This window comes from Enhydra lutris, unplaced genomic scaffold, assembly GCF_002288905.1.
Source record: "Enhydra lutris kenyoni isolate GAN:26980312 unplaced genomic scaffold, ASM228890v2 scaffoldscaffold9, whole genome shotgun sequence".
In the NCBI taxonomy this organism is placed as follows: Eukaryota; Metazoa; Chordata; class Mammalia; order Carnivora; family Mustelidae; genus Enhydra; species Enhydra lutris.
In genome coordinates, this window is record NW_019154093.1 from 74,590,673 (window position 1) to 74,614,488 (window position 23,816).

The window sequence follows — 23,816 nt, forward strand, 5'->3', positions numbered from 1 at the left end:
ATCAGGGCCAGGCCTGGCTGACCATTTGGGCTCTGACCCTACTTGGGCTCTGGCCCTTGGCTCCCAGGACGGGCCAGGGTTTGCCTTTGAGAAGGCAGAGGGTTTATGGCTAGGTGGGGATGGTCCATGGGGCACCTTACAAGAGGACTGCCGTGATTCCATCCGTGGCTTGGGAAGGCCCTTCAATGGTGCCCCTTTGTCCATAGCTAGGAGTGTGTGTGGGGGGGGGAGCTGGAAGGTGAAGACCCTGAGATGAGCACCTTGGCATGTGGTGTCTTGATCACTTGTATGGATTTCTCTGTCACGAGAGAGGGCAGCTCTGGGAAGCCAGATGCTCAAGCCAAAAGCTTGGAGTCATCCTGACACTTTTGTTTGTCTCAGTCCACTAGCGAATCCCATTGGCTCCATCTTCATACAAGGGACACATAGGGCTAGCTCCAGAATCCACCTGCTTCTCCCCAGCCCCTCCGCCACCACAGCCCTCCATGCTGCCAGCCTCTCTTGCCTGCTTTATCTCAGGCACCTTCTTGCTGGTCCTCCTGTCTCCATCCTTGCCCGCTATGGACTATTCTACACACAGCAGCCGGTGTGATCACAGAAAAGCATGTCCAGTCAACTCTCTTCTCCCTGAGAAGCCTCCTGTGGCTTTCCACCTTACCCAGGATGAAATCCAGAGTCCTTTCTGGAGCTTCAAGATCCTACCCATTCCCAAGCTTTGTGGTTTTGTTTGCTGCTGCCTTCCTCTGCCCATTCAACCCTGGCCTCCCAGGCGGGCTGTCTCCTGCCTGGAGCACTCCAAGCCTGCAGTCCCCTGAGCCTGGAATGTTCTTCCCACATCAGTCTGCATGCTTCCTTGAGGTCTCTGCTTAGAAACCGCCTTATCCAAGAAACCCTTCCTGCCCACCCAGTACACAAAAGCCCCCTACCATTGTTTTCTGTCTCCTCAAGCCTCATGAGATCAGGAGCTCTCTCCGTTTGGTTTATTGATGTATATTCCCAGACTAGCAAGGAAGGGGGTTCAGTTCTTTGCGTTCCTCATAAAATGAAGGGAGGTGTTGGAACAGGATAGAGGTTTCATCCATGCTGCCTGACTCTGTGTGTGTCTCCCTTGCCAAATGCTACAGCTCCTGACTTCTTTTGTAGAAAAAATGGGATGCACTGGACTTGATTGACCATTGACAGACGAGCATTCCAATGACTGATTTGCTGTGTAGCCTTGAGCAAAACGCTGTCCCTCTCTGGGCCTCAATCTTCTCATCTGTAAAATGAAGCAGTCGGTCTCATCCCTGTCTAGATCTGACCATCCAGGATTTTATTACCCTTGACCTCCCCACCCTTCACCTCACTCTCCATGACAACAGATGTGAGTTCTGTTTTGGCATCCCACTGGGTGTCCTTGACAAGTTACCATCTTTTCAATGTCTAGGTTTCCTCTTCTGTAAACAAAGATGCCTGCCAAGCTGGCTACCCCATACATGTATCACGAGGCTCAATAGGTGAGAAACTGCTGTGGGGTCTGGGTCATGAGTAAGAGGGAGAGTTAGCAGCATGGGCTTTGGGGCTCCATGGCCTGGGTTCAAATCCTGCCACAGCAAGTTACAAAAGCTTCCCTGTGCCTCAGTTCCCTTGTCTATAAAATGGGGATAATTAGCGTCCACCTCATAGGGCAGTCCCAGGGATGAGGTTGGTTAATATAGTTAAAGTGCTTAGAGCAGGGTCTGGCAGAGAGTAAGTGCCCTATAAACATTCGCTTTTATTACCCATTCGTGGAATTGTTCATTCCTTCTGTAATTGTTTATCAAGAGCCTTTTCATGTGCTATTTTTGGTTCAAGGTTCATGTCCATCCCTTCCCAACTGAACGCTTTCCTCCCCCTTTCCCTTCTGCGGGGAGGAGTGGTCTTACCCTGAGATCTTTTTGCACAAGGAGGGCATCTTATTTCCCTTGGATGTCCAGAGCCTCGCCCGGTACCGGGCACGTAGAGGTACTCTGCAAACACTGGCTGAGGGAACACGCGGTGAGGAGGCCCCAGCCCCGGGAGCCTCGGTTAAATTCTGGTCACCTGTCAGGCTCCCTGAGAACAACAGCTGCTCCACGGGGTGAGGGCTACTGCCCCACCTTGTCAATGAGCAAGTTGGGACTCCATGAGCCCAGTTATCGGGGCAGAAATGAGCGCTGGGAGTCCGAGGCAGACCTGGCGGCCCAGCGCTGAGGCTCCTTGCTTCCTGGGCTACTTCTTCCCCCCCAGAGGGGAAGGTACTACTTAGTGAGCACTTACTGTATACCGGGCATTGTGCCAGGCGCCTTCCAATACACGTTTCATCCTCCTGCAAAGAGCAGTTACCCCCTGACCCCCATCTCTGCTTTATCAATGAGGAGCTGGGGTCAGGCTCCGGGAGGGAGGAGGAGGCTGGCGGAAGGGTACAGAACCCCCTAGACTGCCTCCTTTCTCTAGATCAGGAGCTGAGGCTCCAGGGAAGAAGGCTTTTTCAGGAACTTTTAATATGGCAATTGCTCATTCACACAACTTAGCCTCATGACTCCCTTTGACAAAACACCTGAGGATGGTGAACAGATGCCATCGCACCTCATAATCCCTAGACTTCCGGACTCTTCCCCCAAAGTGCTTCATTCCTGTATTTTCCTGGAGCCTCCCCAAGACCAGAGGGCTCAGGGCATGGCGGCGGCGCTGCAGCCCCGGGTGATTTTTGCCTCAGTGTCTTTGTGAGACCCCAGCTGGAGTTGATCCCACCAGGGGCGCTGTGGTGTCCTCTCGGGGCCACCAGACTTGGTTTCCGTGGCTTCCAGCTCTCCCAGATCTGAGTCCTATTGGGTCCCTTTTGAGTTTGGGCGATTGCTTTGCCTCTCTGAGCCTCAACTTCCTCACCTGATAATTGAGATAGTGTTAAAGACCTTGCAGTTATTGTAAGGATTAAACGCGATGAGGCAGACAGTGTCTCCAGCAGAATGTCTATGCATGAGCGCCTTACATTTTGGAGAGATTTGTATCGTTTATTGAGTCAGCATATTTACTGAATATCCACTTTGTGGAGCCCTTCTTTGTCTTGATTTGGTAGCATTCAGGGTCAAGGCCTTAGGTTAAGCTGAGAATGATCAATGCAGACCCTAGGACTTTGTAAGGGATTTGTCTGACTATACCTGTGTGTGTGTGTGTGTGTGTGTGTGTGTGCGTGTGTGTGTGTGTGTGTGTGTAAAATCCAACCCTGACTCCAAGGCCCAGTGTCTTCTTTTTTGAAAATTTTTATTTCAATTAAATTTAATTAACCTATAGTGTATATCAGTTTCAGGGGTAGAATTTGGTGATTCGTCAGTTGCATATAGCCCCCAGTGCTCATCACGTCACATGCCCTACTTAATGCCCATCACCCAGTTACCCCATCCCCCACCCACTGCCCCTCCAGCAACCCTGTTTGTTCCCTATGATTAAGAGTCTCTGATGGTTTTCTTCCCTCTCTGATTTTGTCTTATTTCTCCTTCCCTTCCCCCATGTTCGTCTGTTTTGTCTCTTAAATTCCACTTATCAGGAAGATCATATGATAACTGTCTTTCTCTGATTGACTTATTTCGCTCAGCTTAATACCCTCTAGTTCCATCCACGTCGTTGCAAATGGCAAGATCTTGTTTCTTTTGATGGCTGCATAGTATTCCTGTGTGTGTGTGTGTGTGTGTGTGTGTGTGTGTGTGTGTGTGTGTTTATGAATTCATCTGTCAGTGGACATCTGGGCTCTTTCCATAGTTTGGCTATTGTGGACATTGCTGCTGTAAACACTGGGGTGCATGTGCCCCTTCAGATCACTACATTTTTATGTTTAGGGTAAATACCCAGTAGTGCAATTGCTGGGTCATAGGGTAGCTCTATTTTTAACTTCTTGAGGAACCTCCACACTGTTTTCCAGAGTGGCTGCACCAGCTTGCATTCCCACCAACAGTGTGGGAGGGTCTCCTTTTCTCTGCATCCTCACCAACACCTGTTGTTTCCTGACTTATTCATTTTAGCTATTTTGACCCATGTGAGGTGGTATCTCACTGTGGTTTTGATTAATATTTCCCTAATGAGGACCGACTCTGAGCATTTTTTCATGTGTCTGTTAAGGCCCAGCACTTTCTAAAGCACCAAGAGCTCTTCAGCCTTGGATTTTGGGAAGCCTGTTGGAACGCTTGAGATTCTACTCCCCTGGGAAATGGGAAGGGTTGGGCCCTGCTGTGGGGCTGGGCAGGCTTTGGAGGACAACTTCTCTGGGACCTGTGGCAGTGTGTGCAATGGACAAAGCATTAGGTGTGGCAGGGCACCCTGACCCTGGACCGTTTGCCTCCAAGGGTTCAGACCACCTGTAGGTAAAGACCAGCCTGACCCCAGAAGTGGAGATTGGAAGTTTCCTGTAGGACCAGAAAGAAATACAGAAGTAAGGAAGTCCTAAACACGGCCATATCTTTGTTGCCCCAATAACATGGATATCTTGGCCACCGCTGTGATGATGTGATGTAAATAGTCATTGATTCAATGCATGTTTATTGTGCCTGGCGCTGTCTCAGATGCTGGGGATTCAGAGATTAACGACACACTTCAGGAAACCTGGTTTAAGCTGGGAGAGAGAAGGCCCCACAAGCCAGTGACACAAAATGGCTGTGGTTTTAATTCTCACATGGTTGTTGGTAGTTCCCCAAATGATCAGTGAAAGAATATAAATCTTCATCAGAATGGACATGGGAAGAGGCTGATCTTCTTGGTATGGAAAACCACACAGCTGGGGGATTTCCCTTCTAACTTCACTACAAATCATTAAGCATGGTGCCCTGGCTAGTGTTCAGATTGGAATAGGTAGGTACCTAGCCAAAAAGCCTTGATCTTCTTTTGATAAGTCAATCACTTGTGGAAGTGCTGCTTACGGACCTATGAGAGGGGTGGCCTTGGGGAACAAAAGGGAGAGATAATCAGAACTGACAGATTCAGTAATGTCCAGGCCTTCGCCTGTCAAAGAGAGGCAGACTTGCCTCATTTGCATATCATTTAAATAGCACTGATTTCATATCAGAATATGAGGTCTTTTCCCCACTGCTGTGCTAATCCAGCTAGGGAAACTTCAGATCTGAGGTCTAAGTACCACTAGAAAGAGATGTCCTAAGAGTGGGTCTGGTCTATCTTTGTGTCAGCCACTAATTCCCTGTGGGTAAAGTTTTGTCTTGGGGTGCCTGTGTGGCTCAGTGGGTTAAAGCCTTTGGCTCAAGTTGTAATCCCGGGGTCCTGGGATTGAGCATAGCGTCAGGCTCTCTGCTCAGTGGGGAGCCTGCTTCCTCCTCTCTCTCTCTCTGCCTGCCTCTCTGCCTACTTGTGATCTCCGTCTGTCATATAAACAAATACGAATATCCTAAGCACCGAGTAGAAAAATATTTTTTGAATAAATGAATTTTTTCTGAACCAATGACAATGACTTTGGGACAATTACTTTTTCTTCCTGGGCATTGGGGAGAAGGTGTGGGATGTAACTTTGATTAATGGTTTTGATTCTTGGGGCCCTGGGCAGCTGTAGACACCATCTCTGGAAAAATGACCATACCACAACATGTCATATAATTTTGCGAGTTTTCTAGACCCTCTGAAGTCAATTCTTGTATCTCTTAGCCCAAATTGGGAACCCCTGGACCAGAAGAGTTTGAAAATCCTTTCCCTTTTACATCATAGATTTGTAAATATCCTGGCCCACTTGGGTCTCTCAGGCATGGGAATCTAAGAGAGAAGATGCATTTACTATTTTTACTGGGTTCCTACTAGGTGCCAGGTGCTCATTTAATCCTCACAAGACAAGGCAGGCAACATGGTTCCGTTTATAGAGATGAAGAACCTGAGACTCAAAGAGAATGAAATGGTTTCTCTGGAGCTGGGATTCAAACCCAAGCCTCTGGCTTCAGACCCTTTCTCTTTCTCTAAGGTTAGCTGTGTTTCTCACTTGTTCCAATACAGCTCCACTCCTCCTGCCCAGCGCACTGGCCCCAGGACAAGGTGAGCTCACACCCCACCCCATTAAGTGACTCTCTTCACTGGGATGAATGAGGTGGGCTAAGCCCAGAGTCTAAGACTTTGGGGTGCACCATGCACAGGGAAGGCATCCCGGCCAGGCAGGGAAGGGCCCAATGTACTCAAGTCTACACTGGAACTAGCTGAGCCACCCCTGCCACCAATGGAGAAAAGAAGAGGGGACCCTGGCATTGTAGCTTCCACACATCCCTATTCCCTTTCCTTCTTCCCTTGACGTATCTACCTAACAAAATCTGAACAGTCAGGGTCAGACAAAACTCTCTCCAGCTCCCATTCCTCCTGCCCCACCCACTCTTCAAAGGTAAGAGTTCCATGTCTTGCAGGAAAAACTGGCAGGAGAGACTGGACCTTGGGAGCCTGATTCAGTTTCCCATTTCTTTGGGGGCCAGGAGCCCTATTAGGCACCACTGGTCTGCTTGGGGCTGTTCTGATGGCTCTAGAGCTCTTCTGGGTACCTCTGGATTCCTACTCCACGCCCGGAGAAATGCCCATGCTGCAGCCGTTGTCCCCAATGGCTCTCATCTATTTATCACCCTCTCCCCTGTCACCGCAGGACCTGCTGCCCAGAAACAGCACCTTCTGCAAGCGAGATGGGTTGGGGGGGGGGTGCAGGTGCTTCAGCTGGTCAGTTTCCTAGAGGCAGGGTATGGCAGATGGCTAAGGGGACACCATGGATAAGAGATGAAGGGCAGGGTGGAATGTGCTTGCTAGTGGCCAAGGGCCAGGACTTCTCTGTTGTCATACCCCATGCCATGGCTACCTTTGAGCCATCTGAATGCTGGGGAGTCCAGCGAGCGACTAGATGAGCCCTCAGAAGAAATCAGACCGATGTGCCCCAGCCGTGTGTGTCTGTGTGTGTGTCTCTGTGTGTGTGAACATCAGAATCTTTTCCAAGCAGGAGCCACTGCATCACTTTGTGGCTGGAGATCCAGGCCCCTCCTCCCGGGGAGGCAAAGGTCCTCCTTACTTGTGTGCTGAGAGTATGGTTGATCCAGACCCCTGGGCTCCAGCAGGAATGGGCAGAGGTGGGTGCGCTGGAGTTAAATGAGTCCCAGGGGTCTGACAGCCTTTGGTCTTCAAACCGGATGCCCTCTTCCCAGCTCCGCAGAAAACGCATGAAGGACTGATCTAACGTGGGGAGGGAGCTCAGATTCACCCACCCGCTGTCCCATCCACATTCTCTGGTTGGTGCGTGCGGGGCCCTCAAGCAAGAGGTGGGGGTCACCAGGGAAGCCCCGTCCCGTCCCTGCCCGAGTCCTGGCTGGGCCCTCGCAGTCGCAGAAATCAGAGTGAAGGCGAGGCGAGCATGTTGTAATCTGGTCAAGAAAGCAAGAAGGCGGAGACCATCCGCGTCTGTCAAAAATTTTATTATTTTCATTTCACACAGAATGATGTTAAAATAAATCCTCAGTAATATATATATTTATATACCTATGTACTTGTGTTGATATTTACAAAAGATTGTGGAGCTCTAGGAAGTCTATGTACACCCATGATCTGGTGGACAGGCGATGTTCATTGAGGCATGTATGTACACACATATGTATAACCGTATATTATACACATGTATAATATGTATACATATGTATAACCTATGTACAAACGTCAGACCCTACGGACACAGGAACTCTCAGCGGCAGAAGTCCTGGGTGGGGCAATGTTGGTGGGGCCGAAAGCTTCCAGAATACGTCAACAAGAATGATCATACTTACACACCCCGTGCAATGCGCTTAAAGCTGGTGTCTCAATTTTCATGGAGCAAACAAAGAGTTAAACTCCTCCCCGACTCCCAGGAGTCTTCCCCCACAAGTCCCGCCCCCCCTTCTGCTCCCATTGGTCCCCAGCCTCTTATCACCATGGAGACCCTGGTTCCCTTTCGGCATCATCTTTACGAAGCTTTACCATCAGCCTTGGAGTTCCTTTTCCTATTGATCCCAGGGAGGCTTATTTATCTGCCTCAGCTTTTCAAGTTTTCAGCAATTATGAGAGACAGGGCACGGGAGGGCAGCTGCGGAGTCATGCATGAGCAGCAAGGAAGCCGGTGCAAGCCCTAATTAGAGTCTGTGCTGCACGAGCCTACCTAAGCGGCCATATTCCACATTTTATATATATGTGTGCAATATATAAAATCTCCAGAGACAGCCTGTATCAGCACATAAGCACACAGGTCTAGAGAGGGAAATAGCATCCCGCCCTCGGGAGCTTTCCAGCTGTGTCCCTGCTGGAAAGTGGAGACTCCTCCTTGATGGCTGGCACCCTTAATTCTGACTGGTCCCAGATTGCCCTTAGTGGACAGAGGGGTGCAGGGATGCAGAAACCCAGGCAGAGGCCAATTTGGCCTGTTGGCTCAGCAGGCTGGAGCTCGATCATGGGACTTTCCAGCTTCCTGGGGCCCTTCAAATGAAGGAATCATCCAAGCACGACAACAAAAGGAAACTGGGTCGCCAGATCCCACGTGAAGGCGGAACTGGGGCAGGCACAGAGCGTGTTCAGACCCTCTGGAGCCAACGCTCACCCTCGCCAACGCCGGCTGGAGCCACTCTTGCTCTTCTCCCCCATGTCCTAGCCTGCAGCTCTTTGCTCCTTTGCAGCCCTACCTGGCAGGGCACGACCCTTGCCCGGCACTTCACAAGCGAAAAAGGCAGTAACGCCAGCAGCAGACATGGAAAGGGCTTGGAAGCAAAGTGGGCTGTTGGATATTCCCTTCCTCCCAGCCCTACCTCTCTCTCTCTCTAGCAGCCCTTGTACAAACAAGGCAGCCAGTGTCTAGGGAATCCTTTTTAGGGAGAAGCAGGGCTTCGAGCCTCTCCCGAGGGCTGAGAAGAGACACAGGACTGAGTCCTCTGGGTAGCTACCGAAGGTCCTAGCACACAGCCGCATCTACGCTGCCCTCAATTATCTAGATGATGCAGCAGCTGTCCACGTTATTACGTAACTACACCTGCCCTGTGCATCCATCATGGGAACGATGCAGGGAGTTCTCAGCTGCAAACTCATCTGGAACATATCTGACTATTTTAGGAGCGCAGAGGAGCAAAGAGTTCTATCTCTTTCCACGCCGAGGTTCATGCAGTGTCAGAAGCGGCCATCCAGACAGGCAGCCTCGGCTGTCCCAGTTTGCCCGCTGCTCATGCTACGTCTGGGTAACGGGCTTCTCCCACCGGGTCCCAGCCAGCATGGCGACACTGGAGGGCCGCCACGGGTGGTGGGAGGTAGCAGGCACCCCTGCAGTGCCCCAGTTACCCGGACAGCAGTGAGGAATCCCTCCCACCCTCGTTCAGGTGGACTGCGCAGAGTCGCTTGCAGGACGTGAGCAGGGAGCTCGCTCCCGTGGGTCTAACACGCTGCTGGGGAAGAGAGTGAGAGCGCGGTGCAGCTCAGAGATAGCTGCTTCTCCAAAGAGGCCAGTGCCTCCGAGCTGCTCTCCTGCCCAGACCCACAAGCTACCTTCGTTCAGGACAATAAAAGGGTAGGCTGGCTGCTTTCATTGGTTATCACACATCTCGCCCTCCCCAGGGCAGAGGTGTTCTCTAGCTCATCAGAAACATTACTTGGAGCTCTCCTGAAATTCAAGCCTAGGACACCACCCATGACAAAGAGAAAGCCTAACAGAATAGCTCTGGGCCCTGAGATGTCTTCAAGCTTTCCATCCTTCCCCCCTACCCTCATGCGCCCATCCCCCCGCCCTTACTGGAACCAAAAGTTTGGAATAGCTTTTTTGGCTTCAGTGATGAGGTTACAGCCAACCAGGGCAGACAGAACAAAGGATAAAGCACCTGGCCCTTAGATCCGACTTCCCTTTTATCCCTGAGTCAGGCAGCCACCTGGGAGGGAGAGGAGAGAGGTAATCCTCGAGCCCTATCGATCATCTGTTATGAAAGAACGGCCTTCTAGAGAGGTACCTCCGTAGAAGCAAGAGAACTGAACTGGAGAGGGGGTTAAGAATGCAAAGAAAGGTCATTTAAAAATTCAAATTAATGCAGTTTATTCCTCGGATTGCCAAATTTATTCCACATTTAGCGAAGCTAAGGGGGTCGGTCACTGTATAATTTCTGAAACAACGGTATACATATATACATATACTATACACATATATACATAGGTATATGTATATATGGGAAACCTCTGATAACTCAGGACCCACGAACCCAAACCGCGAATAACACAGGCATTACGTTCTCTTACTCTACTTTTCGTAGAAAGAGGCAAATGACAGCAAGGGCATTATCTGATGAACCATCATGTGCCCAAACAGCCAACTTCCGGTAAGCCTTGCGGCGGGCGTACATTCAGCCTATCTCTTTGGTCTCTTCCGTCTGTACTTCCGTACGATGAGCACTGAGGTTTACAGTGTTGACCCTGAGCCACGCAAGGTCTTCCGTCGTCTTCAAACACTCTACTTGCTAAGGCAGGAAAGTTTATACTAACCTACTTGGGAAATGGGTTTTTGTTTTGTTTTGTTTTGTTTTTCAATAGCAAAGGTTGAACCCAGACATGATGTCCCATTCCCACTCAAACCACCCTAATTGTAAAGCAATCAGGATGCTCCCTTCCCTGAGGATTTCCCCATCAGTTAACTGAGGTTTTGCTGTACATCTGTATAGAGCAAGGTAGATTGAGGAGTGGACTAGGACCCTGGGGTTGTCAGCCTTCCCGGATTATCTGGTCTGAGTATCTAACCTTACAGATTTTTTTTCAGGAGAGGGCGAGTCTTCTGAACCCCCCAGTTACGTGTGGAAATATTTGTGCAAGTGCACACAGTAGTGGGTGGTGGGGCCTTTGTTGCTCCCATGCCATGCCCTAACCACCCACTTTCTATCCCTGTAGACCTCTCCTCCCAGTAACTTGCTTCCCTCCACAGCTCTCCTGGAGTCCCTTTTGGTAAAGCAAGTCAGCTTGTCTGCCCAGGCTACCCATCCCAGGTATGAACCTCCAGGCCTCGTTCCCCCAGCATCCATCTCCCTGGGGGAGGGAGGAGGGGGGAGGGAAACAAATGGATCAAGTAATGGCTTTTAGTGCATGGAAATGATCTTCTGTAATGGCTCAGGATGCTTTATTCTTATCTATTGGTAAGTGCTTTTCTGCAGGGTTTCATTACACCCTGCCAGATTGACTGAGAGTCAACGAGATGGAGATGGGCTGGCATGAGGTCACCCAAACTCAAGGTTGCCATGCCTATGGGTTGTGAGAATGCCCTTCGAGAGCTGGCAGAGAGGGGCAGGTGGGAGGGAGAGAGGGACTGAGGTGCACACAGGGACAGAGCGCAGTACACATGGGAAAGAGAGTGACAAAGAAAGCCTTCCCGTGGACATGTGGACATTCCTTGAGCATACGCTGCACCTCTACCGAGGTTTACCTTCCCAGGGAGGGTCAGAGCCTCGGAGGCCAGGAGCCCTGTGAACATTCGGGGAGAAGAGGGAACCACAGACAGGGGGCTAACACCCAGAAGCCAAGGGCATTATCTGAGAATCCCGGTGCTATCACATTTCAGTCCTGAGAACTTGGTTTTGAAATAGCTATTGCTAAAGAAAACAGTCACTATTTAGTTTATTGCACATTTCCTCGTTAAAAAAATTCAAACACAAACTAGGAGAGATGGAACGGAGCTTTGGTGGGAAGGGAAGCAGAGAGAAAGGAAAAGTGAACTAGATGAGTTTGAGGAAGAGACCCAGCCCAGCAGAGGGCCCTTCCCCTCAACCGAATCCTGCTTGCGGCTTCGACGAGGGAATGGGCTGTTCTCAACAAGGGCGGACTCTGAAGCTACCGATGATGGCCCCACTAACCACAGGGACACCTCCAGCATCCAGCACCCTGCTAGTTGGCTCAGGTGGCTAACGATGTTAGAGGTTAAGGTTGTGCATTCAAACCTAGCAATGGACACTTTGCTGAGGCTGGGGGACCTCCGCTGTGTAGCCAAGGACCAGCCCAGGCATTACAGTCTATGTGGACCAGCCTCTCGGACCAGGTAGCCATCACCCAGGTGGAGGCTGTTGGGATAATAGCCCCCAGGAGAGCCAGAGCGGGAGCAGAGCTCACCATCCCGACTCCTGGGTAAAACACTCCAAGCCCGTGCTTCTCCTGCCTGCCTTGGGGGCTGTGGGCCACACTCACATGCAATTTGCAAACTGTCCTAGAGTCTCCTTTGGGGAAAATCAGCCTCCACCTCCTTCCTCCCCTGCTGTGGGCCGCACTAACCCCCCAGCCAGAGGCTCTTCAGGTGGCACCACCCTCTCTCAACATGGGTTAGCACTAGTATTTTAGACTGACTCTGAGGAAGTAAGATGGGCAAAGTCTTCACTACGATGGAATGAGAGATCCAGGGACAGCAGATAGGACAAGCCAGTCCTGCAACCCTCCCCACCTGGGGCAGCCACAAGGGCACTCAGGCCCACAAAGCTCTCATGGAGTCCTTTCCACATCAAGACAATGGAGTGGAGGCACACTCCCGGGGGGGCTCCTTTCAAAAGCCTTCTCTCCCAGTGACATGCCTATGCCATCCTCAGAAGCCCAGCTTCGAGGAACAGAGGGAAGAAGAGAGGAAGGAAGACAGTGTGTCAGATACCACGGAAGACTCAAGAAACACAGAGCCTTCATTCTGTCCTCAGCTAGGTTTCAGCTTCTGCAAAGTTTACACTGCAATTGGACCCCTCTCTTCCTGATCATCTCCCTGCCTTTCCTGGACTTCTTTCTCTTTAGGCTCCTGAAAAGTCCCACTTACTTGAAGGTTGGGGCTCATGGAGACACCTGCTGAAGCTGAAGGGAAAATTGCTCCCTTGACTTGGAAGTGCGTGGAAGGCCAGGCGTCTTGCTCTGAACATGAACATTGGACCCCACATGTCCATTCCCTGCTGCTATTGCTTCCTCCGTGGGGATGGGGAGCTGTGGCCATGGTCAGGAGGGACATGTTTGGGGGCCACAGAAGTAAAGACCGACGTGCCTGAGCTGATGCCTGACTTCACTTCCCAACTTCCTTCTGCGGGGATGCCTTGGCCAACGAGCACCCAGCTCTCAGCTAGTCCCACCCGTGGGAAGAAGCAGCTCTGTGCACCATTTGAAACAGTGGGGAATCTTACAAAGTATTTAAATCCAGCCTTAGAATACAGGATAAAAATTGGGCCTTCTAAACAATTGTTGCTTGCTGGTATGGCACGAGGTTCACATCCTTAATTGTGTTTCTCGTAAGCTGGATTAGCGTGCATTTCCTCAAGACCCAGCAGTTGGATGGGAGGGAGGGCATCCAGCTGGAGACCTGGCAAAGGAGAGGGGCATGCTGGGATTGAGCCCCCAAAAAGGGGACTCAGGAGTTGACCTCGCTGGGCTTATGCCCAAGAGCAAGTGAGATGTCCCATGCAAGGAAAGGTGGCTCATTTGAAGAGACGAGTCTATGTATGGTCTTGACTGTCTTTGACCCGCCCTTGACAAAGCCATTGAGGATGGAAGGGCAGTGAGGTCCGAGGAGTGACGGAATGTTGGGGCCATCTTCACTCTGGTTTTGGGCTCAGGGCCCTACAGTTTCTTGAGCTGTCCCTGTTTTCAAGAGAATGGAGCCGAATCTAGAGATCCCAGGGTTTGGGAGAAGGGGTGCCTGGGCTAGGGGGCTGTCTATGTGGGCTTGCTCCGAAGGCTAGGGCATGGCAAGGAGGCACGGGTTAATAGGCCTCGGGCTGTCCCAGGTCCTTTCACACCCACATGTGTGAGTAAGTAAGTAAGTGAGTAAGTAGAAGTCCTATGAGATTCCCAGTTTTAATCAGAGATCTGCTTAACAGCAGTAGCCCATCTTTTTGCTTTAAACCTTAGGGGTTACCTCTCTGAAATCTAGACATGGGAGAAAGTGAAGAGGGTAGAAGAAGAGGCTTCTTGAAGGCTATTGGGGGAGTACAGATGCAGACTGGGGAAGGTGATGAAATCTCATCTTTTGTTAGTGCTGACCGATTTATGGCTGTGGGGACAGAGAGCTTGATCTGAGTGTAGGTGCACACTCCCTGTGAACTGTGTGTGTATGTGTTTGGGTGTGTGTGCTGGGTGGTTGTGTGCCTCCAATGAGTAAATGCATTGTGTGTATAAACGGAGTGTGTGTGTATTCGCTGAGCAGAAACGATGTAAAGAATCCTTGCTGTACTGTATATACAGACCCATCGCGTTCGTGGGGCTTTATTCATTTTGCGTCTGAGTGGTGGTTGTGTCCTTGGATGTGGTGTGTGTAGGTCTTCTGTGATCTGTTCTGTATTGGTAAGTATGTTCTCGGTCTGTGCTGAATGTGCGTATTTTGGACACCAGTGTAGTTACGTATCATCCGTGCATGCCCTTTTCATTAACTGGCCTTTGTGCATTTGCGTTGCTCGTTTTGTATCTATTTTGCAGTGGGTATGCAGGTATTGTGCCTGCACCTGTGGGTATTTTATTGTCCTAGGTCAAGGCCACAGGGATAAGAGATCTCCCCACTGACCCAGGCCTTGTGTATGGGTTGTTTTACCATCTGTTGCCCAAGGTCTGTGCCCTTCCCACCCCATGTCTTGGAAATTCAGCACCACCTCTCTCGAAGGAGAGGAAGAGAAGCTCAGAGGCTTCGCACTGGGCATGGGGTGTCCTGCAGATCCCTGGGGATGTGGGTGACCAGGAACTAATGAGCACCCTGGGCCTAGCACCCTGAGCTGGTGCCCCACCCCCCAAGGTAACTGTAGGTGCTAAACAGCCAATGGTAAGGCTCGGGCTGGAGCCGAGGCTGGGCGGCCTAAGCACACAACTCACTGTGTTTGGGAAGCAGAAGCCCAGTCTGGGAGGCGACGGCGTCCCCACCTCAACCCATTCCAGGGCCAGCCTGAACTCCACCCACAGGCGACACAGCACTCATTCCCTTTCAGTCTGTCCCAGGGCGGGGAATGATTTTTCTGTCCAGCCTTGGGTTTCTTTAAGCAGTTCTCTTGGCCAGTGCCATGGAGAGAGCGTTTGAGCCTGGCCATGGAAATGATGCATGTAGGTCACCTAGCGTCTCCATCCCTTCGCCCGGGACTTCGAGGCTTCCACCCCGAGGAAACCCCCTTCAAGCCTAGACCTGCGGCACTGGGTCCCTGGTTCCAAGCAGGAGATCCATTCTGGCTCTTTAGGGAAAGGACTGTTAAAGTGACTGAGGCAGAGCCAGACGACAAGAAAAACCCAAGAAAACCTGAAGAGGGCGGGTGAAGATGAGAAAGGAGATGAGTAACAAGATGGGCTGTAGAGAGAAGCCTGGGGCGAGTATGGCCCAGGGCAGTGGGAGCCGTGGGGGCCACAGGCCCTTGTGCACTGGGTGAGACGAGCTTCAGCCACGGGGAACTGAAGCTGCAGCACGTGGAGGGCAGAAAGACAATTCTAACATCTAGGAATCCATGAAGACTGGAGTGTCTGAGGCGATGGCAGCAAACCCAGTCCCAGTGGGTTTATTGATAAGTTAACCCATTAGGCCTCTCAGACAACCAACCCACCAAGCAGTGGATTTGCTCCTGAACCTGAACTCCAGAGAATGAATATATATATATATATATATATATATATATATATGTGTGTGTGTGTGTGTGTGTGTGTGCATGTGTGCACATATACACACACACGCATATGTATGCGTGTATATAACACATACACACAGGTATGTATGCATGTATATAATATACACACATGTATGTATGCATGTAGTACATATACATACATACGCTAGTGCACATAGTCAAACACATGCGTAAGTTGCCCTGTGTCAGAAATATTGCATAAGCTTATACAAGGTTCAAATGCAATTTCTTCTATAGTGAGCTAGGTAGAGGAACTTGTGAGAGATACTCAATATATGCTTATATACACTGGATCCTCAAATCCACCTGTCCTCAGGCCCAGATGCCTGGGTCAGCTAGAGAGTCATCCCCATAACTAGGTTCAGTCGTAAGGTGCGGTGATGTGAGGTGTCCGAGCGCGGCTTCCCCTGCTCCTCCTTCTGGGCTTTGCAAAGGTCTGTGCCCCCAGGTGGAAGAACAGGGATGGGGTGGGCTGGGGAGCCGGAAGCTGGGGTTCCCCATGCCAAACAGTCTCTTTTTTATTCTCCTGACTGAGGGCTTTTTGTCTTCTGATTGGGGTGGGGGGGCAGGGGGGAGAAAACCAAAACCAACCAAAACACCCCCTAGCTCAATGCCACTCCGGGGCTCTTAATACTCTAGATATGAATATTGTGTAGGCTACTAAGAAAATAGGTTATCTCCTGTGGTTTAAATATCGAGATTCATGCAACAAACACCCATGCAGCTCTAGCTCATTACTGGTAATCGCACTGCGGGGGCCAGCACCGCGGGCACGGCGTGAGGAAAGCAGATGTCTGCAAACTCCAGCGGAACGCGGGAGTCAGACGTTTTGTGACCCTGAAGCCTGCGAAAATGGAGAGATCGGAAGCCGAGAGGTCCCTGGGTTGGTTAGCTTCTCCCCAGCGGCCTGAGAGCCAGCGTGCAACTCGACCACTCATGTTCGGTCATCCCGACTATCCCTCCCCCTGGGGTTCCCTCACAGCCACACTGCAGAGAAAAACCAAATGCAGCATTTTCCGTTACGAAACACAAGCCTCCGGAGCATCTACTTGGCAAGTGCAATTCACAAACCCCAGCCCGTGACACAGAGAGTCTAATTCCGATACGGCAGGCCTGCGTGTTCTTCTCAATGCAAAAATGGGAAATGACCTTTTGAATGATTCCCCGTGCTTTCAAGCTAAGCCACCATGGTATTCCTCTGTGAAGTGGGAGGTGGGGCTCCTATGGTCCCAGGGGTTTCGGGGCTCCAGAGGCTGGGGAGGGTGCGGTGCATCTCTCAGGGAGGAGGGAAGGGTGTGCGCATTTAATTCAGAAAGGAAGGTGGCACCGATGGGGCGGGTTATGTGTCCACTAGGAGGTGGCCCCAGTGTGTCTTTCTGAAATTCTGGCTCCATAGGGGACTCCCCTGTTTGGAAACCCCTAGGCCAGTGATGAAGATTTATTTGCATGAAAGCCAGGGATAGATATTCTGTGTTCTAAATCAAAAATCAAAAGATCGAAAGTCACTTGCACGACTACTGCTTCCCATGCAGAAGCAGATGTACACTGTAGAACACACTGACTACAACGCAGGCTATTTATGCTGTATCTGCGGGAGTTCCATGGAGCTGCGGGTGTGTTAATAGGTTTCGATCAGACATCAGTTAACATTTTGGTAATATTCACATAGTTTGTATTAGCCAAAGTACAGTTGGCCGTTTTCAAGTTTTCCTCTCTAAAGTCCTCGTTACTGTTGTTGACCCCCTCCTGGATCTCCATGTAATCAGACTTACTAATGGTAGAGGCACTTCTACTTTTCTTCAGGTCAGGGGAGGACGGGATCTTTGGGCAGCTTGTCACTTGCAGGTACTGAGCCTGCTCCTCTCCCTCTGTCTCCCGGTGGTAGAAGTAGTTGAAGTTGGACACTATGACGGGGACCGGTAAGGCAATGGTTAACACACCTGCAATTGCACAGAGGGACCCCACGATCTTTCCCCCAATGGTAGTCGGAACCATGTCTCCATAGCCTACAGTTGTCATGGAGACGACTGCCCACCAGAAGGCATCCGGGATGCTGGGGAACTGGGACTCTCGCTCATCGGCCTCTGCAAAATAGACAGCACTAGAGAAAAGGATGACCCCGATGAAGAGGAAGAATATCAGGAGGCCCAATTCTCTCATGCTGGCTTTGAGGGTCTGCCCTAGAATCTGGAGACCTTTGGAGTGTCGAGACAACTTGAAAATCCTAAAGACTCTTACCAACCGGATGACACGGAGGATGGCCAGTGACATGGCCTGCTGGCCTTGCTGGGCGTCCTCTGGCTTCTCGGCCAGCTCTGTCCCCAGGGTGATGAAGTAGGGGATGATGGCCACAATGTCAATGATGTTCATGATGTTGGTGAAGAAGCCGGCTTTGCTGGGGCAAGCAAAGAACCGCACCAAGAATTCGAACGAGAACCAGATGATGCAAAGAGTCTCGACAATGAAGAAAGGGTCAGTGAAGGAGGTCGACTGCTGGTATCCGATGGTGCTGTTGGAGTAAGTGTGGAAGGTCATCCCGCTCCCATGCATGTCCTCGTTCTCATCCCGGAAGATGGGCAGGGTCTCCAGGCAGAAGCTGACGATGGAGATCAGGATGACCATGACGGATACGATAGCTATAATCCTAGCAGGCCCCGAGCTCTCTGGGTACTCAAAGAGAAGCCACACCTGCCTCTGAAACTCATTTTCGGGCAGAGGACGCTCTTCCTCCTTGATGTAGCCTTCGTCTTCCCGAAACATCTCCATCGCTTCTTCTCCCAGCTCATAAAACCGAATTTCTTCAGAGAAGATGTCCAAGGGTACGTTCACAGGCCGTCTCAAGCGGCCGCCCGACTGGTAATAGTACAAAATGGCGTCAAAGCTGGGCCGGTTCCGATCGAAAAAGTACTCATTTCGGAGGGGGTCAAAGTACCTCATCCGCTTCTTTGGGTCCCCTAAGAGGGTCTCTGGAAACTGGGCTAAGGTCTTGAGCTGGGTCTCAAAGCGCAGCCCCGAGATGTTGATGACCACCCTCTCACAGCACTCGTGGTCGGCCTCGGGGTCGTACGTGTCCTGCGGGTGCCCGGGGAGGGCGGCGGCCTCGTCCGCTGGCTCTCCGGTGGCCACTGTCATAATGGGGGCTGAGAGAAGGGCCTCACACTATGCCTTCCAGTTGCCAGGCAGCAGGGAACTCAGGGTGCTGCTTACGGCCCCAGGAAACACAGAAGCATTGGCCTGGATTCCTGCAGGAGAGCCCCGAGGGCTCTCTGAGGACCAGAGAGACAGCCTCCCTTGGCTGAAAGACAGAGGCAGTTAAGGGCATGTGACCCCTCCCCACTGGCAGCCTGACCTGCGTTGCTGCTCCTTGTCCCCTATCTTTGAGCCAAGAGCTCAGAAACATCACCACCACCACCACTACCAAAACCAAACCAAACCAAAACAAAAAAACTTACTTTCACCTTAAACCTGGCTGGGGATCAGAGGCAAGAAGATGCCAGTCTCTCTAGAAAGTTCCAGATGGCCCTGCCCTGGGGGAAGGGGGCTGGTATAGGCCCCCTCTGCAGGGCACAGGCTTCAAGGAGCACAACCCCCATACTAGAGGATGAAAGCGAGTCCTCTCCTGGCTTGGAGGAATGTCTCCAAGGGTGGATCTTGGGCTTGGGTCTCCCTCACTGCCCCTACTCCGGTGACTCTACACATGGCTGTTATTAAAAACAGATTGATTTACCTGGCAAGGCAGGAACCGGAAGCTCTCTTCCTCGAAGAGCTGATCAGATACCGTGGGAATCCTAGATACACAAATCGGCAGCCCGGCTGTCCATCACGTCTTCTCACTTGAGCGAGAAATAATGGTGAGTCATTCTGGGCAGGAGGGCAGGCTCCAGGTCCTGGAGGTGAGCTCCAGAACTGGGCTGGCCCAGAGGGGCCGTGGAGCGTCTGGCCAGGGGCACGCGGGATTCGAGGACGTGGAGCTTGGGTCTGGAGCCTTTGGAAGGAAGGAGGCAAGATGCAAAGCTCAGCAGAAGCCAGAGTCCTCCTGGCTGTCCTCAGGAGGTGTGACGTTGCCTGGAAAAAACAGCAGCAAGGTGGAACCAGGGCTTTCGGGGGGCAGGTGCCAAGATTTAGGAGGGCTCTGGTGGCTTTCCTTCCATGCCCACCTTCCATGCTGGTGTCACACCTGAGAACTACCCCTCAGCCTCCCGCCTCCTCTGGGCAGGCTTCCATCAGCTGGAAGCCTTTTCTCCCAGGCAAGGAGCCTTCAGGCTGGGCTGGGCCTGTCTCCTCCAGGGGCCTCCCAGGGCTGAGCCAGATCTCCCTTGGTCCCCAGCAGCCCTCAGGAGGGACGCTGGGCAAAGCCCTCCGGCCCCCAGGTCAGGATGCGGCAACTCCCAAGAGGGAGGGCTTCCTGCACCGCAGCGGACTGGAAGCTCTGACCCCGGCAGGGTCCCGGAGGAGGAAGACCCCCCTCCCCGGCAACCTCCCAGACGCACACTCCTTCGGAGCCCTTCTAGGGAGACTCCTCACACGGAAAGGTCGACTCTACAAAAGCTGGCTGGCTTGGTCCCAAGACTTACTCTCCTCCGGGGATCCCTGGGGTGGAGGCTTCCCTCTGGGCAGGGTGGCATGTGATTTGGGCAGGGGCTCGACCACCGATTTCTCCCCCAAGAGAAAAGCCCTCACATCTCCTCCGCAGGGAGCGCAGAACGAACGCTCGGCCACCCTGGCTGCAGGCGGCTCGGCAGCCGCGAGAGGGGGAGCCTGGAGGAAGCCGGCTTCCGGGCTGGCCCCCTGCCGGCCCAATCCCGCCGGCCGCAGGGCGGGGAGGGGTCCGGGCCCTCTCCCCATCGCCCCGACCGACTCCGGCCGGGATTCCACCAGGCGCGCTGCGCGCTCGGTTCCGCGCCGGCGGACCGGACCTACCAGCAGCTGGCCGCCGCGGGCGAGCGCCGCCTTAACCCCTTCCTGCCCGGCCGCCGCGGGCCCGAGCGCAGCCCGGCTCTCTCGCCCTTGGGGGGTCCATCTCCTCCACCCCCCACCCCAACAAAAACCCCGGAGCCCGAACTCTGGGGGTGGGGAGGAGGGTGCTGCCCCAGATCTCCGATTCCTCCTAAGCGCCGGGGCTCCGCCGCAGCGCACAGCCCCGGGGAAGCGGAAAAGCCCTGCTCCGCCGCAAAGCGGTTTTGAATCGGAGCCGAAGAGGGGGATGCAGGCCGGCGTCCCAAGTGGTTCGGGTCCTACCAACCGGCGCTATTCACCGGACCCGGACCAACCGGCGCTATTCACCGTCAGCTGCATTTCCCATCACCCGCCAGCGCCTCGCTGCGCCCTCCGCCCGCGCCGTGCGCAGCCCAAGGGTCCCGAGCCTGTTCCGTGCCCTCTCCCTCCGCAGAGCGCCAGCCCCCGTCGCCCGGCTGGGTCTCAGCCGGAGCTTGCCACGCTGCAGGCTGCGCCGCCCGGTGCCCCGCAGCCCCTCCACGCGCCGCAGCCCGGGCAGGGAAGCGGCACGCGCAGCCCCATGCCCCGTCACCGATTTACCCTTCCCGCTGGGCACCCGGGGCCTCCATGTTCCTGGGTGACCGCGAGCGCCGGCGGAACGGCGGCGGCGGGCGGCGGGCGGCGGGCGGCAGGGGTGCGGGCGGCCAGCCGGGAGCCAGCTCTGCAGTCCCGCGGGCGGCGCGTACGGAGCGCCCGGCCGCCGCCCGCAGCCGCACCGCGCCGCACCGCGCCGCACCGCGCCACGCAGCGCCGCACCTGGCCCGTCTGCGAACTCGAATTAAAGGGGCCGGCGGGGACCAGAGCCGAGCAGGTGGCCGCTGAGTTGGGTCCCCAGGGCCTGGGCCCCCACCCTACGAAGAGAACACCCATGCTTTGGCAGAGCCCAGCTTACTAACCAGAACCTCGTGGAGAGCTCAGCTGGGTGCCGCCGGGGCCGGGGAACCGGGGACAGAAGTTGAGGGGCGGTCGTGAGAGGCTCCTGCCAACATAATGAAGTAGGCGAGGAGGAAACAATCGATAGGCGCTATCCCAAGCCCGAGGAGGGCTCCGGCCCCCGCGGGAGATGTGTTGCTATTATTACGATGCTGCCAGACACAATCTGCAGACCCCCTCTCGCGCCGGCTCGCCCTCTCCTCCAGCTCTGCCTCCCCAGCAACCTCTTACCCAGCCGAAGCCCCGGCTTCGCAAGGGAATGCAGCAGGTACGGCCCCCGCAGTGTGGCTGAAACTCGCGGCTGGTTTCCTGCCAAGGAGCCACAGGAAGGGGCAGAACTGCAGAGTCGGCCCTCTGGGCTCCCCCACCCCCTCCAGGGCCCAGCAGGGAGGACTCCGGGCCCTGCAGCTGCCCTGGGGAAGAGCCGGTCCCCTCACAGACCTCAACAGAGCCCACTGGTCCACCGGGCTCAGAAATTAGGAGTGTAGCTTCTGCTGCCCTGGACCACGGGGTGGGCAGAGGCGGATGTCCTTTGCTTTTGGAAGAAAGTGCGTGGGAAGCCCGATCCGCCCTCTGCCCAGACGGTGGATCTAAGAGGGTCCAGGGTGCTCTTGGAAGCCCCATGACAGCCCCCTGCTCCTGAGAGTTCTGATCTCCAGATCTCCGTCCAAATCTCAGTTCCCAACAGTGATTCCTTGAGCCCAGAGTGCCCCAGACACAGAGCCTAGATGCCCAGGGGCTCCAGTCCCAGGGAGACTCCTGCTGGGTCTCCTTGCTGAGACCCTTCCTCTCGAGGCCTGTAGCTTCTGAAGAAGTTCTGAGAGCCTTCAGGGTCCAGCTCTGTGGATTTCTGCATTTCATCAGGCTAGTCTGCTGGTATGGTTTAAAACTGGGGGCCTAGTCAGAGTGCAGGGACAGTCCGGGAGGACAGTGACCGTAGTGAGCTCTGGGGATGACAGGCAACTATAAAGCAGAACTTGTTTAGTCTAGGGCTTCTAGAAGCTAGCCTGTCAGTGTCCTAGCCTGAGCACGGTCTGGGTGTTTTGGTGAATTAATTCAAGTCTCTGGACCTCAGTGTCCTTGTCTGCAAAATGAGGCTACTTCACGGGCTGTTGTGAGGGTTTAAGTTGCTCATGGGAAGAGTTTAGTCCCTGGCAGGCACTCCACAAATGATGGTTTCTCCGCTCTGCTTCCCTGTGAAAGTCTGTGTGACTCCCAGCCTTGAGCTTAGCTTCTGGCTGCTTCTCTAAGAGCCCGATCAGCAGGTTTGGCTGGCCCTTTCTCTCTGCCTCCCAGTGTACCCGACTCCTCACTTGCTCTGACATGGCCCTCACAGCCTTTCCTACTGCCTTCGGCAAACTGTCCCCCAGTCCCTGCTCCACACGCCTTCTGGAAGCCTCCCTTGCCCAGTGCTGCAAGGCTGTTTCTCCTTCTGGCCGCATTGGGTCCTCATGTCAACAGGAGCACAATGGACATCCATTTGATAACACCTCTACGCGTTCCCTGCCCTCCTTTGTTAAAATGAAAGCCGTGGACAGAGAAAAGCTCTTGGGGGAGAATGAATAACCGTGCTAATTGGTAACATGTGCCTACTATGTGCTAAGAACCTCCAGCCTGGCGGGAGACTCGATCCTGACAGCTCTGTGAGCTAGTTTCTACATCAGTACCATTTCAGGGGAAAGAAAACCGAGGCAGAGACAGGGGAAGCGACCTGCCTGAGGTCACTAAGCCGTGACTCTGAGACATGAATCAGGTGTCTATGACTCCAGGACAGACACCCTTAGCTCCCACGCCATACTGCTGGGGTTCAGAGAGCAGCCCCTCAGTTTCATTTCCATCTTTGGGAATCTTCCCCTGACCCCTGTCCTGTCTGATGGGCCTCAGGGCTGTGTCATCCTACTTCCCCCGCTTTAAGGCCTGATCTAACTGTGAGCAATGACTGGAGAGAAATTAAGGAGAGAAGGAAAGAAAGAAAAGAAACCTAACACCCGCTCCGCAAGGGCGCAGGGTGTGGGTCTCGCCCTGAGAGCTCTCTCCTGGTTCCATGGTGTGCGTGAGAAAAAGAGCATGGACCCAATTCCCACCTCTGACACTTGCTAGCTGTGTAAACTTGGCCAAGTTATTTGAACCCTCTGAGCCTCAGTTTCTAGTTTGGTGTGTGGGACAGCGGAACTACTCACAGGGCGGTCAGAAGTAAATGAGTTTTAGTGGACAGCCAGCTAGCTTAACCTAGCTGTTTCAGCACTGCTAGCTCCCTCCAGCCCTAAAGAGGTCACCATTTCTTATTTTTGG

The 23,816-nt window shown here is 53.2% G+C and overlaps 1 protein-coding gene across 1 annotated transcript; it reads right to left on the bottom strand.

Moving 5' to 3' along the window:
• Positions 1-17,000: 17,000 nt before the first annotated feature.
• Positions 17,001-19,494, bottom strand: LOC111143309 (potassium voltage-gated channel subfamily A member 2). Its single transcript, XM_022496961.1, has 2 exons — positions 19,324-19,494; positions 17,001-18,891 (listed from the first exon to the last, which is right to left on the bottom strand). The coding sequence occupies exon 2, from the start codon at positions 18,726-18,728 to the stop codon at positions 17,229-17,231; it is 1,500 nt and encodes a 499-aa protein (XP_022352669.1). The 5' UTR covers positions 18,729-18,891; positions 19,324-19,494; the 3' UTR covers positions 17,001-17,228.
• Positions 19,495-23,816: the final 4,322 nt, after the last annotated feature.